The sequence below is a fragment of the Muntiacus reevesi genome, chromosome 1, assembly GCF_963930625.1.
Source record: "Muntiacus reevesi chromosome 1, mMunRee1.1, whole genome shotgun sequence".
NCBI classification, from domain to species: Eukaryota; Metazoa; Chordata; class Mammalia; order Artiodactyla; family Cervidae; genus Muntiacus; species Muntiacus reevesi.
This window is the reverse complement of record NC_089249.1, coordinates 171,331,331-171,351,407: the sequence shown is the minus strand read 5'-3', so window position 1 is coordinate 171,351,407 and position 20,077 is coordinate 171,331,331. Positions and strand designations below refer to the sequence as shown.

The 20,077-nt window shown below is 48.7% G+C and overlaps 1 protein-coding gene across 1 annotated transcript in view; it reads right to left on the bottom strand.

Moving 5' to 3' along the window:
- INPP5D (inositol polyphosphate-5-phosphatase D) overlaps positions 1-20,077 on the bottom strand; it is a 143,598-nt gene that overhangs the window by 52,530 nt on the left and 70,991 nt on the right. Inside the window, exons 6-9 of the mRNA XM_065930551.1 lie at positions 12,205-12,292; positions 6,170-6,250; positions 5,938-6,009; positions 4,352-4,475 (exon numbers count right to left, since the gene is read on the bottom strand). Coding sequence (XP_065786623.1) covers positions 4,352-4,475; positions 5,938-6,009; positions 6,170-6,250; positions 12,205-12,292 — 365 coding nt within the window. The remainder of the gene's footprint in view (positions 1-4,351; positions 4,476-5,937; positions 6,010-6,169; positions 6,251-12,204; positions 12,293-20,077) is intronic.

Below are 20,077 nucleotides of genomic sequence, written 5' to 3'. Positions count from 1 at the left end.
AAAAGTGTACACTCACCCTCCAGATGGTAAACCTGTCCATGCTCCCCAGCCCCCAAGAGAACATCTCCAACTCTTACTCTGCATTCAAGGCCCTGCCCACACCTGGGATGCCATGCCCCGCTGGTCTTCCCTCCAGGGCCACAACAAGTGACATTTGATTTCCCTAACACCCTGCTGCATTCCTTGCACATGACTTTCTCTGAGTTCAAGTCCCCTCCCTCACCACATACTTGAACTCCTATTCAGCCTTCAAAGCCCCAGACAGAGCCACCTCTGTGGTGTGAGGCTTCCCTGCACCACCTTACAACAGAGCTAATCAATCCTTCTCCAGGGCTAAGCTCACATCTGACACATGTTGTAATACATGCTCACGTCAGCTTTCCCTCCTAAACCACAGATTCTTGGAGGGAGGGCTAACCTCAGGGCTGGCTCACAGGAGATGTTCAAAAGAAAAATGTCCTTTGAATTAACTGACAAGAATTCACAGTGCTTCTCAGAATCCTAACAGGCATTTCTTTCAGTTCAGAAACCTCAAGTGTTTTACAGCAAGCGGGCACTCTCTGACAATCTCCTTACTCATCTGAGGCTTCCGTTTCCTCTTATCAAAATTGGGCCCACCTCTTTCAGTTGTAAGTCAGTCTCCATGACAGTGAAGAGGAACTTAGTGTTTTAAGCTGATCTCTTAGGAGTCCTCCCTGCTCACACCTTCAGTAAGTCCCCAGTTCTCCTGCCCAACTTGGCAGTGGACAGAGCGGTCCCGCCCCTGCCCTGTGACCCCAGCTGTGAGTATGACAGCCTGTCACACTCCAGTGTCTCGGGGCTTCACTTCCTGCTCTGCCCTCCTCACTGATCAGCTCTGCCATCCTCAAAGCTGCCCTGGAGGGATAAGTATACCATGATGATGGTGCTCATGCTCAGTCGCTTCTGTAATGTCCGACTCCTTTCAACCCTGCCAGGCTCCTCTGTCCATGGGATTCTCCAGGCAAGAATACTGGAGTGGATGGCCGTGTTCTCCTCCAGGGGATGGTGGTAGCAGTCAATTTTATTGAGCATCTGCTAGATGCTAGGCAGTGAGTGATTTGATGTTTACTTAAGACTCACGGCTGCCCTACAGGACGCTACTATACCCATTTGACAGAATAGCAAACTGAGGACGCTGCTCTGTCTCTACCCCAAGAGGAGCTTCTACCATGACCACAGAGTCGGGCTCACAGGTCTCACTGTAGTTCTTGGCAATTTCAATCAGGTATCTCTCCACCAGGATTTGGGGCGGGGCCTCCACACTCCGTTTGTGCAGTAGCCCATTATTCATAGTTCCAATCTGGCTGGTCCTAGATAACCTGCACATTCCTTGCTCGAGAGGGCTCTAGATCAAGCTCACAAGCAGCTGACCTGAGACTTCAGGCTGGGCTTCTGACACCTCCTTGTTCTATCTACCCGTTTCTCCAGGCTGTATCCCACCTTCTGCACAGGGTTGGTCCCCAGACTTCCATCCCCTTGCGGCCCTGAGAGCATCTGTTGGACTTTGGTGCCTCAGCCCAGGTGGGACTCAGGAGCAGGTTGCAGCACAGGGCAGACACACATGGGGCAAGCCCCTCCACTGGCCCTGGACACTCTGCTGTGGGGTCAGAGCTGCTGTTAGGCACAGGGAGGTACCCTCACACGCATTAGCTCGTCTACTCATGACAAGCCTATGAGACATTACTATCATTCCCATTTTACAGATGAGAAAATGGAGGTACAGAGTGGTTAAGTCGCTAGGCCAACAGAATACAGCAAGCAAGTGGCAAAGCCTAGATTTGAACCCGTGCAGTCTAGCCTTGGAGCCCATGCAAGTTCTTATCCTCTGTCCTACTGTTCCCAGCACAGCGTCTGGCATCAAGTTTTTGCTGAACATACAATCTCCCCACCCACAGAGGTCCAGCTCTAGGGTTTCTTGGGGGCAATGGGAGGAATCTGCAGGACTTGGCTGTCAGGTCAAATATCTGCCCTCTGAATACTCAGCTCAGGCCAGTTTTCTCAACGGGGTGAGGCTATGGCTTATGTTATGTTCCCCAGAGACCCGTGTGGGACATGCCGTGACCTGCTCCCATCTGCTATCTCTGCTGGTGAGAGCTTCAGGGCAGGTGTTGCTGACCCAGGACAATCTCTCAAGGCCACTCCAGCTCAGGGCTAAATAGCAGAGGGTAGACACTATGGAGCTCACGCTCCCAACAGGCACCTGCTCCGCAAGGCTAGTGAGGTGGGATTTCCCCAACTTCTCAACTCTGGCCATCAGTCATGGTCTCCAACTAGAACCTGTCTCCAGAACATTCTATCTATCCCACAAGCCAGGCCTCTAGCAGAACCAGATGAGAATTCCCCACTTTCAGACAGCAAGAAAAGGGTTTTCATGTAACCACATGTATACAATGTCTATGTATATGTGCATGTGTGTATAACTACAACACAAGTTTAATGAAAAAATATTTACCTTTACTCTTTGCAAGGGCTTCCCTGGTAGCTCAGACGGTAAAGAATCTGCCTGCAACATGGGAGGCCTGGGTTCAATCCCTGCGTTGGGAAGATCCCCTGGAGAAGGAAATGGCTACCCACTCCAGTATTTTTGCCTGGAGAAACCCCATGGGCAGAGGAGCCTGGTGGGGTGCAGTCCATGGGGTCTCAAAGAGTTGGACATGACTGAGCAACTAAACACAATTATTCTTTACAAAACTCCTGTGATGTTTTCTGCTTTCTTGTCTGTTCTTTCTCTTCTCATACCACTTTATTAACAACATAAAAGATGCTGATCATGCCTGGGATTCCCAGATAAAATACAGGATGTCTGGGATTCCTTTTCAGAAAAAGGCATACCTTTATAAGTATGCTCCAAGTATTGCATGGGACATACTTATACTAAAATTTTTCATTGTTTATCTGAAATTTAAGTTTAACTGGGTATCCTGTATTTTTATTTGCTAAATCTGGCATCCCTAGTTATATGCTACTAAACAGATTTTGAATCCCTGAAGGATAAAAATAATACTGTTTATGGACCAGAGGGACTTTGTCTTCAGGGGTTTGAAAACCTGAACTAGAACACAAACTGTTGTGTTAGGGTGGAAATTTATTTAAGGGATGAGTCTGTGGTGATTATTACTGTCTCGGGGAATCTGTCAGTCTTGTGAGGATAAACCAATATCAAGTAAGGAAATGGGGCTCAGAAAGTATCATGCTATGATGATACATGGACTCCCCCCCCCCCGCCTTGTACAGATGGAGAAACTGAGGCTTGGAGCTGCCCTCTCCCCGGCACGCAGGGCTCTGAGCCCAAGCAATGATGTCAGGGCCACATCAGAGCATTTTCCACCATTCTGCTCTGTTGCCCCTCAAAGCCCACTTGCCCTTCAGGGGTCCCACCCCCAAGAGCCTCTCTCTAGCATTTCTCTTTGCCTGACCTTGGCCACACTGCTGGCTTTGACTTTCCATCCTTACCGACAAGGCTGCCAACTCCAGACTCTGCCCCTCAAATTGCCTTCTACCCCCAGTTATTCTCCATCCATCACCTGTGGCTTCCAGCATGCAGTAATAGCTGAAATCATCCTACTGATATACTTATTGGCCACTCAGTGCAATGGGATGTAAATTCCATGTGCGCAGTCTTTGACTATCCTGCTTGCCCAGGATTCCTAGTGCTTGGCCCATAGCAGCTTCTCCATAAGCCTTTGGTGTGGGAACATTTTCCATTTTACTGATGAGACTGTTTGAAATGCAAAGCCTCGGCTGCCCAGAGTTGACTCCTATGTGCTAGGCTTTCCTAAGGAGGCTTACATGTAGATTAATTCATGGGGACCTTATGATCCCCATTTTACAGATGAGGAAACTGAAGCCCAGGAAGACTAAGGGTCATGTGCAAGGTCACACAGGTGCTAATTGGCAGAGCTGGGAATGTCCAGTTTGAATTTAGAGCCCATGATATTAATGCCAGGCTGGACTGTGTCTGTGCTACCCTAGGGATGTGCTACCCTGATTTGATCAGCAAGGCCTGATGCACAAGGATGACCACACACATCAGCCTGCCTCCTAGTGGGAAGAGCACGTACATATGCAGAACCGCCACCCAGGGCCAAGGGTTTCCCCAGAGTGGGAGGAAGCAGGCGGAGTGTTTGGAGCAGGTCCCAAGGTGCAGGGGGCACAAGAAGGGAGCCTGAGAGCTGGAGGGTCACCACAGGCAGGGTGGGGGCTGGGAGGGATCCCAGCAGAGGGTGGAAGGCTCCCGGCAAGACTGGCTTTCCCGACAGCCTGCTCCTCACAGCCGACCACAGTAAGGATATTAGCAGAACGAGGATTTTACGAACGTGAGGGGCCTTACTTTTCTTGTGGGTGTAGAACTTGTCCTCAGAGCTGTCCTTGGACTTCTTAATGATCAGTTTCCCAGTCTCGACATCGACTTTGAGCTGCAGTTTCTGAGGAATCCCCAGAGATTCTGCCTTCACCTGTGGAAAGAAGGAAGAGGAGGGAAGGGGAAGAAGAGAGGCTGGTCATCCCTTCTCGGTGCTTTCTCAGTGCCGCCCATGAGCCCCTCGTCCGTGTGACCGGGGGGCCTTGGCCGCCGTGTGTCCCTCCCGTGCCGGACCTCTGGCTTCTATTTCTGAGCCTCCTTTGCCCCAGAGGGAGTTTTCACTGGCAGCTCCTGAGAATCGCTGAAATGTGGAAGGAGCCCAGCTTGTCTGCTGTGTGCACATCAGCTGTTCTGCCAACAGGTCTGGTGGAGGAGACAGATGAGCTACTAGAAGATGCTTTATTCGCTGTTTAATCTGACAACACTCAGAAATCTGATGAGTCATCTCCTTCCACAGAGGATTTTATAATAGGTTGAAGCTCCCAGGCCTTGTTACAACCAATATGTGAACTTATTACTGATAACAATTAGGAAGAAGACAATTGTCTAGGCACTGAAGATGGACATGTACCTTCTTTTTTCCTTTTCAACTATAAGCAGCATTTCTTGGCTCTGTACATTTTGCTTTTATTTATTTTTTTTTTAATTCTTTTTTTTATTTTTTATTTTTTTGCTTTTATTTTATTATTATTATTTTTACCCATGAGGTATGTGGATCTGGGCTTCCCTGGTAGTTCAGACAGTAAAGAATCTTCCTGCAATGCAGGAGACCTGGGTTTGATCCCTGGGTCGGGAAGATCCCCTGGAGAAGGGAATGGCAACCCACTCCACTATTCTTGCCTGGGAAATGCCATGGACAGAGGAGCCTGGTGGGCTACAGTCCATGGGGTCCCAAAGCATCAGACAGCACTAAGCAGACATATATACACACACACATGGAATCTTAGCTCCCCAACCAGGGGTGGAAGCCTCACCCCCTCCAGTATAAGCGCAGAGTCTTAACCACTGGACCACCAGGGAAGTCCCAGAAATACATCTTAATACAGACTTTTCATCAGGGCTCAGAAGGACGTGGGGGTGGGCATCCCATCCTGTTTCTGAATGCGAAACCAGGGCGGGACGAGACTCTCCACAATGTCGGGGGAATACAAGAAAAGCAAATTTCTGGGCCCAGAGAGTCTAACTCAGTCACTTTCAGGGAAATCATAGGAATCCCTTTTCTTCCCCTAACCCCCACCCCGAGGCACTATTTTGCAGCCTGTCCAGGGGCCCGCCTGTTTGATGACTCTCACTGCCCCCACTTGGAGAAGGATGAAGTTTTGGTATCTTGGATCAATGAGAAGCTCTTCCCATGGGATCCACCCCATGAAGAAGGCTCCATAGATTCACCGGGGCACCCATCCTAACGTTTCATCATCTTTCCAGGGAGTCGGTTCTGCTGAATTCCAATCTCAGGCAGCCATCGGGCTCCCTGTTGAACCTGGAGCCCTCCTTCCACTGGGACCAGAAGGCCAGCCAACCCCCCACGTGTGGAGTGCAAGTCCACGGACACGAACCTCAAAGGTGACTGGCGGGATGAGCGAGCGCCGGTGGGGAGACTCTGGACCCTCATGCAGCAAGGCCTTGACCTGTGGGCAGAAACGCGTGGGGTCTCAGGTTGGGAGGCGATGAGAAGGCAGCCCGGGCTGGGACAGGGTCACGGGGACACCTAGACATTCTCTAAGGGAAGAGGGGGCCACAGAAAAGCCCAGGGAAGCAGCAGGATTCCCCCCACCCCCACACACACACCTTATCTTCAATAGAGGACAGGAGACTTGTCAGTTGACTGAGCTTGGCCACCATGTTGATGGGACTGGCCTCACCAGGAACCTGGGACGCGAGAAAAAGAGCAGATAAGGATGGGATGCTGAGGGCCAGCTATGAGAGGCATCAGGCTGAGCCTAAAAATACACTTCCAGAGCATCGCTGGGCCGAGGGACAGGCTAGGGGAGGAACTGCTGGGGTCAGAGGTTACAAGGTGATGCCAAACAGGTGTTCCCAAATGGCTAGACTGTACATCCTTGCTGAAGCGGGTGCTGTCAGATGAGCCTGCGTGTTTCTGTTAAAGAGGTAACCATTTGGTACCTTTCACCAAAATGAGTTGAACCAGGAAACAAAGACAGACATGCTACTGGACAAGAGATTAGCCTGAAATTATTTTCAGGTTCCGATTTTAGGCTTCATCCTGGTTTCCCCACCAGCAACCCCACAAGTAGGATTACTATCCCTCTTTGCAGGTAATGAAATCAGGGATATGATATGTACAGTCATCTCAAAATTATGACCAAAAAGCATGACTTCCTTCCTTCTTCCCTCGAAACCTGCTACTCTCCCAGGGCTTCTCACTGCCTCTATTCAGTTGCAGAAACAAAACTCAAGGTCTGTCCGGGATCACAACATTTCCACCCTCCTATGTGTAGTACATCTATTGGCGCCACTGCAGGACTTCCAAAACAGCCAGGCCCTGCTCCAAGCCCCCCCAACCACCACCAGGAGAAAACAATGATCCAAACCCTTAAGGACTCGGTGTGACCCCCTCCTGAGCCCCAGCCACGCCCCTCCGACCTTCTGATCTGCCCATGGCCTGGAGCCACACTTCCTAAGGAATCCTAGAAACATAAATGTCACCAGGGGAGGCCACTGCCTTGCCATTCAGGTCTCTCACAGAGAGGTCTTCCCTGACCACCCGAGCCAAAGACATCTCTGCTAGATCACCATCATATTGATTGTCAGTCTGTTTGTTGTCTGTTTTCCCTGCTAGCACGTAACCTCTGTGAGGACTGGGGCCGGGAGAACTGTGTCCAGTGCTGTGACCTGGGGCCTTGGCCAGCAGAGATGCTCAGTCAAGTTGTTCACTGCGTGCGTGAGGCTCAGAGAGCTGACATTGCATGTTGGAAGTCACACAGCTAGTAAAGGCATGGCAGGATGTGAAACCATGTCTTCTTGGCACCAGGACCACAGTCTCGAGCATTTACTCATTGAAGAAATATTTACAAAGCCTCGATTCTGTGCCAGACACGGTGCCAAGGTGCTGGAGGTATAGAGCTGAAAGGGCACCATCCCCACCCTCCAGAAGGACAAGAAAACCAGACTGGACTATTCCAAACACTAAGCAGGGTAGAATGAGGGTGATCACCAACCAGGCGCTGCCCCCTTACCACGCCCCACTCCCCAATAAGTCAGCCAGGTCACACAGACGTCTGACCTCAATTTCCCCCGGAGAAGGGAATGGCTACCCACTCCAGTATTCTTGCCTGGAGAACCCCATGGACAGAGGAGCCTGGCGGGTTACAGTCCCTAGGGTCACAAAGAATCAGACACGACTGAGCAACTAACACTTTCACTTTTTTCCATTGACCACTTTATCTTTTAAAACTATTTTTATTTATTTATTTGGCTGCACCGGGTATTAGTTGCGGTATGTGGGATCTTTAGTTGCAGCCTGCAGGATATTTTAGTTGCAGCATGAGAATGCTTAGTTGCGGCAGGCGGGATCTAGCTCCCTAACTAGGGATTGACATTGGGAATAGGAGTGTGGAGTCTTAGCCACTGGACTACCAGGGAAGTCGCCCACCAGCCACTTCAGTACACTCCTTCTGCCATCACTGACTGCTATCACTGCTAACATCAGCAGCACAGCCACGACAACCACCCCCCACCACAACCATCACCACCATCATCATGGCAGTTAATATTTGCCAAAACTTTCTGTAATTCTTTCTGGTTTGGCCCTTGCTCCTTGATAAAGCTCCCAATCAGTCTACAGTTATTATTGATCGAGGGAAGGGCTTGCTGGAGTGGAGCTGGGATGCAGGTAAGGATGGAGCAGGAGAGCAGGTGGGACAGTACAGGATCCCTTGTTTTAGGGGTGTTTTTCTCGAAAAGAGTCAAGAAGATAAGCAGATTCAAGTCCCCCCCTCCCCGCCCCCCAGACACTCTGGATCTTTACCATGGTCTTCATCACCTGGTGGTAGGATGGTGTCTTCCCCACTCTCTTTTGGAATCTGTGTCTTTTGGGGCAAAGATGTACGAAGTAGAAATGAAGCTACTGACAAAGTGGAGTCAGTTCTTGGAACAAAAGGTATTAAAGAAAGCTGGAGTTTTCCTGTACCACCTTGTTAGGTAGAAGGCTGCACAACAGTACGTGAACTGTGAACTTCCAGATGTTCAGACTGGATTTAGAAAAGGCAGAGAAACCAGGGATCAAATTGCCAACATCCATTGGATCACTGAAAAAGCAAGAGAGTTCCAGAAAAACATCTACTTCTACTTTATTGACTATGCTAAAGCCTTTGACTGTGTGGATTACAACAAACTGGAAAATTCTTCAAGAGATAGGAATACCAGGCCACTTGACCTGCCTCCTGAGAAATCTGTATGCAGGTCAAGAAGCAACAGTTAGAACTGGACATAGAACAACAGACTGGTTCCAAATTGGGAAAGGAGTACGTCAAGGCTGTATATTGTCACCCTGCTTTTATGTACCGAGTACATCGTGTGAAACGCTGGGCTGGAGGAAGCACAAGCTGGAATCAAGATTGCTGGGAGAAATATCAATAACCTCAGATATGCAGATGACACCACCCTTATGGCAGAAAGTGAAGAAGAACTAAAGAGCCTCTTGATGAAAGTGAAAAAGGAGAGTGAAAAAATTGGCTTAAAACTCAACATTCAGAAAACTAAGATCATGGCATCTGGTCCCATCACTTCATGGCAAAAAGATGGGGAAACAATGGAAACAGAGACAGACTTTATTTTGGGGGGCTCCAAAATCATTGCAGATGGTGACTACAGCAATGAAATCAAAAGATATAAACCTCCTTAGAAGAAAAGTTATGACCAACCTAGACAGTATATTAAAAAGCAGAGACATTACTTTGCCAACAAGTTTTGTCTAGTCAAAGCTATGGTTTTTCCAGTGGTCATGTATGGATGTGAGAGTTGGACTATAAAGAAAGCTGAGTGGAGAAGAATTGATGCTTTTGAACTGTGGTGTTGGAGAAGACTCGAGAGTCCCTTGGACTGCAAGGAGATCCAACCAGTCCATCCTAATGGAAATCAGTCCTGAATGTTCATTGAAAGGACTGATGCTGAAGCTGAAGTTCCAATACTTTGGCCACCTGATGTGAAGAGCTGACTCATTGGAAAAGACCCTGATGCTGGGAAAGATTGAAGGCAGGAGAAGAACGGGACGACAGAGGATGAGATGGCTGGATGGCATCACCAACTCAATGGATATGAGTCTGAGCGAGCTCGGGGAGTTGGTGATGGACAGGGAAGCCTGGCATGCTGCAGTTCATGGAGTTGCAAAGAGTCAGACACTACTGAGCGACTGAACTGAACTGAATGCACATGACCATGAGATGGTGGGTACACTCTGCCCGGCATGTTTAAGATATTTGTGCTCATCTATTGACTCTTCCAGTCCTTGGTTTTCAGATGGGGACATTGAGTCAGAGTGGTGAGTCAGTGGTCCAAGGTCACACTGCTGGTGTTGACCTGAGATTTGGGTCACTGGGTCTCAGCTAGTGGCGCTCTTGACCTCTGGGGACATCTGACAAGGTCTAGAACATTTTGGGGTTGCCAAAATTGGGCGATGCTAAGGACATCTAGCGGGTAGAGGCCAGGATGTGTTAACATCCTACACTGCATAGAACAGTCCCCCACGACAGAAAATGACCTGCCCCAGACGTCACTAGTGTTGAGGTTGAGATCAAAATTCACAACTCAGCCTCAATGTGGGCGAACTGGTCTGAGTGCCACCCGTGGCTTTATGGAAGCTGACCCAGTTATTTCACTGAGCTTTTCGGTTGCACTTCAGAGGATGTGGGTTCCAAGGTTAACAAGTCTCCATTCTCACATAGGGCAGACCCAGGGCTCTCCCTAAACCTCACATTTTGCTAATGCTGCACTTTGCACCTCCCAGCAGTTTCTCAGATACACTCCATGCAGGGGTCCCCATCTTGTCTTGCCGACCTAAGGGAAAGGGCCTCATGCTGGTAAGAGGCTGCCACCTCCAGATGTGCCACCCAAGCAGTTTCACTTACTCCCTCACATAACCCTGCAGTGGCAGATATAACTATGCCCATTTCACAGATGAGGAAAGTAAGGGTGGGGGCAGAGTCAACTATGGAACTTGGATGTTTCTGATGCACAGGTCAGGGTTCCTTCCTCTACCATGGGTGGCCTCGGAACTCCCTTTTCCATTTGTGACATTTCTGAAGGCATCAACACAGTCTCTGCTTTTTCAAGTCAGGGTCTCAGACGGGAGGGTGGTAACCAGAGCCCTTTCTCTACATCCTGATGTCACCCCCATCCTGTCGCTACTCTGACCTCTGCCGCCGAATGCAAACATGCTGGTTGTGGCATGCAGCGCAGACGCTGGGGCATGACTGCTCTTAGGTTATCTGGAAACTTCTCCCTCTTCTAGTCGACTTCAAAGGTTTGGGTGTATGTTCTTAGAGTCAAACTATTTAAATTTTAGTGTCTGGTAGGGCTCCTGTTTTGTCTAGATTCGCTTTTACTTTCCCGGAAACGAACCCATCATTCACTTGACGAAAGCAAATTACATTTGCTTGTTCCCCTCCCCCCCACCTTGAATTTTTATGTTGTACAAACAGTATCTCAGTTAAAAAAAAAAAAAAAAAAACTCCAAAAAACCTTCTGGGCAAACGTAACCCAGGTCGCTTCGACTCCATTCCATCCCCTCCTTGCGGTGACCAGAGTAGCCTTTTGGGTATAAACACACCTGGTACCGTTTCCATGTGTAGACTTACACCCTAGTTTATCTATGGTTCAAACGTTTGCTTTTTCCACCCAACAGTATACCTTGAAGATCTTTCTATATCAATGCATCTACCTTAGTTCAGAATTCTGCATCCTACTTCTTGCTTTTAGGGACAAAGCTACAATAAACACGTTTGCCAACATCTGTGCAAATGTGTAGGCCCTAAGGCAGCTGCCTAGAGGTAGCTGGCTTGATTGGAAGATGCTGGGCTTTTAACATTTTCATGCAAACGGCTAAACTGCATTTCAAAAACCCATTTGCACTCACAACTGTGAGCGATGAACCCGTGAGTCCTGACCCCCGTGTTGGAGCCAAGTCCTGACTTCACCAATCAAATTTGCCCATTGGAAAGGCAAGCAGAGGTCTCTCTGCTTTCCAGCTCATTTTTGGCTACTAATGAGGTGCTATTAACATCTCTTCAAGGGTATCCTGGCGAATCCCAATCCCTCTTCAGTAAAACAACCTTTTAAAATCCTCTCCTCATTTAAAAATTTTGGTTGCTTTTACTTAATCATGTGTGGCAGGGTTTGCTTTCTAAACACATTAATTCTGTTTTTAGCTTTGTTGGGGACACTTTCTGTGACACAGACAACTTCGCAGGCTTTGGCTCCCAGTGTGTGTGTGTATGTGTATGTGTGTGTGGGTCTGTGTCTGTGTCTCAGGGGGCCCACCTTCACCTGCTCTTCCTGGGGTAAGAGGCAGGACCAAACCATTAGGTACCTCCAGTTCTTGTCAGTTTCTGATGAGAAAAGGCCTTGCCTTGTCCCCTTTATTCAACACTAATAAGGAGTTTTGCTGGCAGTTCCTCAAATCAAAATTCAGTGGGGGCAGGAGGCATAAACCTTACTGAGGGGCAGGATCCTGAAATTCCTTCGCCCTAGAGGTGGGGGTCCAACAAAGTCCCTGGGACATTGGTTACCTCTTCTCCCCACCTCCCCATCCACCCTCCCTCCCAGGCCCCTCCCGCACCTGTTTCATCAGCTCCCAATGTCTTTACCTGAGGCCGCGGACGCAGGCCAGGGGAGAGCTGCTGGTCAAACAGCCTCTGCAGAGATTCCAGGGTAGGGAGGGTCCGGATGACTTCTCTGGGGGCAGGAGAAAAGGTGAAGGCCAAGCATTAGTGAGGACCAGCGTGGCATCATGCACACAAGCTCCAGCTGGAGACGCGGTGTGGTCACACCCACTCTGGCAAAGGCAGGGATCCTTCGCAGAAGGACAAGCCCAGGCAAAGATCCAGGCCTGCCAGAGCCCCCCCACTCCTGCCTGTCCCCCACCGGGACCACACGGGAGCCGTGATGCAGAAATCTGATTCACCTCTGTTTAGCCACACTTGACTGTGTAAGCCTGTAGAAACTCTGAATCTAGCAACCCAAAACTACTTGGAAATAATTTAGTAATCCATGTCCCCAACTTGAGTGTTTATAAGAATCACACCCTCACCGAGTGTTAAAAATGCAAATGTCTGGGCCCCAACCTGATTTGGTCTGGAATCTGCATTTTAATTTTGTGCCCCAGGGGCTTCCGGTGGGGGCCATCTGTGCTTTCTGGTTCAAATCCCCACCTAGCCGCTGAGGTGGACACCCTGGGGAGGTCTGTCATTGTCTGATTCACTGACAATACCAGAACTTGATTGATTGATTGTTCCCATCTCATCTTCTATTTTCCCATTGCTTTGGACAGGGTGGGCAGACAATTTTGAGTTCTATTTTTTCATCTATTATTTCATCAAAAACTGTTCATGTTTTTTACACATTTAACATTCTTAGTGGCTTCCAAATATTCTATTAAGTAAATGTGCCCAAATCAATTGCTAGATATTTGGGATACTTTGAGATTTTGATAACTATAAGTAAAGGCTGCTGTGAACAGCTTTGTTCATATAGCTTTTATTTTCTTTTTTAACTTAAAAAATTATTTTTAATTGGAGGATAATTGCTTTACAATATTGTGTTGGTTTCTGCCACATATCAACACGGATGAGTCATCGGATGTGTATATTCCCTCCCTCTTGAACCTCTGTCCCACCTCCCACTCCACCCCACCCCTCTAAGTTGTCCCAGAGCCCTGGATTTGAGCTCCCGGTGTCACACAGCAAATTTCCACGGGCTATCTCATTTTACATGTGGTAATATATAGGCCTCAGTGCTCTCTCCATTTGCCCCAACCTCTCCTTCCCATCCTGTGTCCACAAGTCTGTTCTCTGTGTCTGCATCTCCATTGCTGCCCTGCAGATAGGTTCGTCAGCACCATCTTTCTAGATTCCATATATATGTGTAAATATTTGCCTTTCTCTTTCTGACTTAACTTCACTCTGTACAATAGGGTCTCAGTTCAGTTCAGTTCAGTTCAGTCGCTCAGTCGTGTCCGACTCTTTGCGACCCCATGAATCGCAGCACGCCAGGCCTCCCTGTCCATCACCAACTCCCAGAGTTTACTCAAACTCATGTCCATCTAGGCAGTGATGCCATCCAACCGTCTCATCCTCTATCATCCCCTTCTCCTCCTGCCCCCAACCCCTCCCAGCATCAGGGTCTTTTCCAATGAGTCAACTCTTCACATGAAGTGGCCAAAGTATTAGAGTTTCAGCTTCAGCATCAGTCCTTCCAATGAACACCCAGGACTGATCTCTTTTAGGATGGACTGGTTGGATTTCCTTGCAGTCCAAGGGACTCTCAAGAGTTCTCCAACACCATAGTTCAAAAGCATCAATTCTTCGGTGCTCAGCTTTCTTTATAGTCCAACTGTCACATTCATACATGATCACTGGAAAAACCATAGGGTCTAGGTTTATCCAACTCATTAGAACTGAGTCAAATGTGTTCCTTTTTATGGCTGAGTAATATTCCACTGTATATGTACCACAACATTTTTATCCATTCATCTGTCGATGGACGTCTAAGTTGCTTCCATGTCCTAGCTATTTCTTCTTTACTTATTTTCAATTATAGTTTCAAGGTAACCAGAGATGATGGTTCTTGATTAATATTGCTAAACCCTTGAGTGATGGTGGCCTTGGGCACTGTTCCAGCCTGCTCATCATCTGTGATATCTGAATTCTGTAGTTCTCTACTCTCTCTCTCAGTGGACATAACTGCATTTTAATACTGATGGACCGATTTGCATTGAAGGAGCAAAGAGACAGAAGAGGTTCCATTTTGAAAGCAGGACTCCACGTTGGGCCGGACTGTGAACTTTGATACTGTGGACACAGTTACTGGACTATGCCCAGTATCTATGGAAAAGACGTACCAACTGGAAAACCAGGCCCCCTGGATGGACGAGCCCTAGGGCTTGTACCTAGACTCTTTGTTGCCTAAAAGAATACCCTAATTATCTGTGTAACTGAATAGAATCATAAATTCTATTATGCTTGTTGGTGTATGACCACAGGCCTATTGATAATTGTCCACTGTTAACTTCCTAGGCTTAAGGCATATGAATCATGGGTTACATTTGACTGTATCTTTCTTTTCCTTTGTTCAGACTAGTTTCAGGGAATTTGGGGAGGTGGGTTTGGGCATGTACACTTAAGGTATATAAGGTTTTCAGAAAAACTGGTCAGGGTCCGTAGCTAAGAGGAAACCCTGCCTTGGGCCCACCAGTATAATCAACTGCACCCCTCTATCTGCATTGCCCTTCTGAGTGAGTTTGTTTCCCAGAATGCGTGGCTATAACATTTGGTGCATTGGCCGGGAAACTCCTCACTTTGAGGAGACAAGTCCCATTTGGGACTACTCCAAGGCCTTGCAGCTCGAATCTTCTAGAGGGGGGAAGGCGCTTCGCCCTTCTGGAAGGATTCTGCTTCTCAATGCCTGGACCTTTCACATTAGCAGGTAGTGGATGGCAGCAGGGGAACTGAGTGCTCAGGTGAGGAGGAACCCACCCGGTAGGGTGGAAGAGGGGGCCTGATCACCCCCCTGGGAGGGATTAGAAGGGGCACAGACCCACAGGAGCCTGGAATAGGCAGGTGGCAATGATTGCTTAGTACACAGATCGACAAGCGTGCTAGGGCTTAGGAATGGAATCTGTGAAGGTCATTTAGGAGGTGTGTCCACACCGTCTCAGGGAAAATTATTACCAGCGATTGCAAGGGGATTTTTAGGATAGGAAACTGGTCCTTGTATGCTCATATTCTGCCCTCCCACAGGAGGTGTCCCATCTGCTATGAAATTCTTGACCCCGTCGGAATTGTTAGGCTAGAAGGAGGGGGATACAGAAGTGAGTATGAATTGGCTTTTCCGGAGAAGGTCTGGGACATGGGATATTTAACCCATCTGTATTTTCACCTGCACCTGATCAAGTCCACCAAGGCAGAACGGACTTTAAGGGAGAAAGAGTCTTGGACCATGTGGTATTCTGGTTCAGCTGTGCTGACCAGCAGGTGAAGACACGCCAATCCCCCTTCTCCCTCTGGGATCTGGCAGGTAAGGCTCTTCTAACCCCAATTAGGAAGGAGGCAGAATGGCAATTTAAGTGTCATTGAGTGGAAATATCAGAAGTACTTAGGGTACTGAGAACTTCGTAGACAGAACGAAAAGAAAAAGTAGAAGGTCCGAGAAGGTAAGCAAGATGGGGGGAAGTGAATCTAAGGCAACTGTATTGGAGTGCATGATTAAAAATTTAAAGAAGGGATTAGGAGGAGACTATGGGGTGAAGATGAAGCCTAACCACCTCCACATACTCTGTGAGGTCGAATGGTCCCCTATGGGAGTAGGATGGCCACCAGAGAACACCGTGAACTTAAAAATAGTGGAAGCAGTCTATACAGTAGTCACAGGAGAGCCGGGACACCTGGATCAATACCCATCTATTGACTCACGGCTAGGGTTAGCTCGAGACACTCCTACTTGGACAAGGTTCTGTATCCAGAAGGGACAGGGGAAAATATTAATGGCACAAAAATTGACTGATGATAAAAAAGGAAATTCTACAGGATTTGGACGGGGATGACCTGACCCCCTCCCCCATACTGGATAATGACGCGCCTGCCTCCCAGTGCTCCACCAGGACCGGAGTCCGCCTAAATGCCTCATCCAGGGCCAGGTGAAGTTCCTGCAGCAGTCGCTGCTCTTCCACCAGCTCTCCCGGAGTTTGTAGAGCCGCCATTTCAGCAGGCTCCAATCCCAGCAATGTAGACGTCTGGTCAACGCCCCCAGAATTCCACCTCAGCTGGACCTCTTAGATTGTATCCACCTCTCCCGGTGAGTAGTGATGGGAAGGGGGAAGAAAACACAGCAATTAGACAGAGGCTGTGCTCCACCAAGGAACAGGGGGAAAGAACCCCACTACAGATGGCCCTCAGAGAGCTACAGCAGCCTCCGGGTCGGGACGCATGTGGGCACTACCATCAGCTCCTGTAGCCTGTTATCACCAGCCATTTTCCTCTACAGATATATTAAACTGGCAGAGACATGCCCCACCGTACTCGGGGGAGCCACAGCCAGGATTAGGCCAGTGGAGACTATTGTTCGAACCCACCGCCCTACATAGGATGACATAATCCAACTGCTGGTCTCCCTTTGCACACTGAGGAAAGACACAGGATCCTAACTGAGGCCAGAAAACGGTTCAGAGAAATGGCACCCGAGGGTACTGCAAACCCGCAGCAGCGGGCAAAACCAGCCACCCCCCGATGAGAGGCCCGATTGGGACTGTAACGCAGGGGAAGGGAGGGCCACCTGGAGAGATATCGGGTGACTGTTTACGAGGCCTCAAGAGGGGGGGCCCCGAAAAACCTACGAGTATCGCAAAACCCTCCGAAGTGATCAAAGGGAAAGCGAATCACCGTCTGTGTTCTGCAAAAGACTGTGTGAGGCCTACAGACTTTATACGCCAATAGACCAGCCAGAGGCTGCTGGGTCTCAGATGGTGATAAACGCAGCCATTGTGTCTCTAGCCTACCTTGAAAATGTCAGATGGGGGGACGCCAAGTGACTCAGGAATTTTTATACATCCCTGAATGCCCAGTACCTTTGTTAAGAAGAGACTTGCTGTCTAAATTGGGGGCACAAGTGACCTTTCCCCCCACGAAGGACCCACTGTTCGAGTGGGCTCAACCACTCTTCCTCTTGGTAACCCCTCAAGATGAATGGAGGTTGCACAATCTTCCGGCAAGGAAACCGGACAGGCTAAACAGTCAAGAGAGAGAGTTAACTCAACAATTCCCTGAGGTCTGGGAGGAAGCGCCCCCACCCCCACCCCCAGGCTTGCAAAACAAGTCCCACTGGTAATAGAACTCAAACCCGGTGCAGTTATGTCAGCACCCGCCTTAGGCCTGCCAGACCTTGCTAAGCTGTTTACTCTTTATGTGAAAGGACACGTATGTGACTCTTTACGTGAGAAGGACAAGGAGGCTATGGGAGTGTTGTCCCAGATTATGGGGACATTGGACGGACCAGTGACTTAGCTCTAATCAGCTGGACAGTGTTGCCACTGGGTGGCTGGGATGCTTACGGGCAGTTGCTGCAGTTGCCTTACTGGTCCGGGAGGCAACCAAGCTGACTTTGGGCCAAGATTTGTTCGCAAAAGTCCCACATGAGGTCAACACTCTCCTGCGAGGGGACCCCCCCATAAATGGCTGTCAACATCCCGGATTACTCAACACAGGGACTGTTATGTGAGAACCCCCTTGTCAGGCCCTGAATCTGGCCACTCTCTTTCTTGTGGGAGAAGGCGGGCCCTCACAGGATTGAAAGGAAATATGCCAGCAGACCTGACTTGAGAGACCAGCCAATCCCGGACCCAGATTCGGTCCTATACACCAATGGCACCAGCCTGCTGAAACGAGGACAATGACTGGCGGGATGCGCAGTGGTCATGGAAGAAGCCATCATTGAGGCTAGCTCTCTGCCATCACACTGGTCTGCTCAACAGGCCGAACTATATGCTGTAATCCAGGCCCTCCAGCTGTCAGAAGGCAAGAAGACAAACACTTACACAGACTCCAGGTATGCTTCTGCCACACTACAGGGCTCTGTATAAGAAGAGAGGCCTTTGATAGCTAGTGAAAAAGATATTAAAAATAAGGAAGAAATTAAGACCCTATTAGATGCTGCCTTGGAACCAGAAAGGGTTGCAGTCATACACTGCTGAGGACATCCAAAAAGAGGATACCCCCCTGGGCTCAGGGAACAGACTGGCAGATAAGACCACTAAACAAGCAGCTGAGGGCTTGGGGGTGACAAGTGAAGCCCCTATTAAAGCTCTCATATTGGCTGAGCTCCCTGAGCTAATGCTAGACTCTCCAAAATACACTGAAGCCCAAAACCAACCAGCCAAAGCAGAAGGGGCCATCAAGACTGAAAAGGGATGGTGGGAATTGCCAAGTGGCAAATTATTGGTACAGGAGGAGATGGCACCCACTCTGGTAAGCCAAACACACCAAGTGACCCATCTAGGCCATGATAAACTGGAAGAGCTAATTCGAAAATATTTCTTGGTTCCCCACCTCTCTTCCCTAGGCAGGACAGAATCTCAGAACTGCATTGCCTGCTCACAGGTCAATGCTGCCTCTCGGCACAGACAGAAACCTCCGGGGATTCAGGTAAAAGGCACGCTGCCCTTTGAACACCTGGAAGTGGACTTCACTGAAATGAAACCTCACCGACACTACTGTACATATGTCATGGTATGTACATTCTTGGGATGGGTGGAAGCTTTTCCTACGTGGACGGAAAGAGCATCAAAATTGGCCTGGTGCCTGCTTAGGCAGATAGTTCCCAGATTTGGATTTCCTACCAGCATTGGATTGCACAATGCCCGGCTTTCGTATCTGATTTAGTATAACAAGTAAGCAAAATTTTAAACATCAAGTGGAAATTACAGACAGCATATAGGCCCCAGAGATCTGGGGTGGTGGAAAGAACCAACCGGACACATAAAGAGACTCTCCAAGAGGATCATAGAGACTGACTGTGGGGGGGACTGGTTTCTGACAGCTCTGCTCAGACTCAGGATGACCCCACAGTCCCATGGCTCTTCTCCATACAAAATTGTGTATGGGAGGCCCCCTCCCATAATAAAACAGGTGTTAACAAATTTGCCTCAGGTAAGGGGAGATGAGATTTCATAGCAGATGGAACAACTGGGTCAGGTAGTAAATCAGGTAACTAAGTTTGTACAAGAAAGGGTGCCGTTCCCCCTTGGGGAGCAGATTCACGAATGTGAATCCACACCGGGGATCAGGTGTGGTCAAGGACTGGACACACGACTCCTTGGCCCCACACTGGAAGGGTCCATATACTGGTGTTCTAAGCAGCCCGACTGCAGTTAAAGTTGTGGGTGTCACCCCCTGGATCCACCATGAGGGTGGAGAGAGCATACCACACAGACCCAGAGGACGCCTGGTGGACTGCACAAAGGACCCCACTGATCCCGGTGAAACCAAGATCATCTTACAGAAGAAAAAGAGATGAAGCTCTACAATCAACTGCTGCTACAAGGACTCGCTGGTATCATCCTGAGACTAACCTTAGTTTCAGAACAAAGAGGGACCTGTGCTATAATTAAAGTTGAAAGTTGAACGTTGTGTATATATTCCTGATTTATCTGGCTATATATCAGCCACCCTTGATGACATGAAAGGTCAGGTAAAAGTTATATCTGATGATAATCTTCCTTTTTGGACTTCAGTCCTATCTAGGGTGAAGGGTGATTGGTGGAAAACTATATTTACCATTGTTATAGTTGCCTTGATCTGTTTTGTGGACCCTCTATTTTACAACGTATTATGAACTTTGTAACCCAAAGGTTGATGTCATTCTCCCAAATTGGAGGTCGGAGAGTCAGGGTGCAATATATCCCTATGAATGATGCTCATACTATGAGTTAAGAGCATCAAGAGCGGGGAATGAAGGAGGAAACAGACAGAA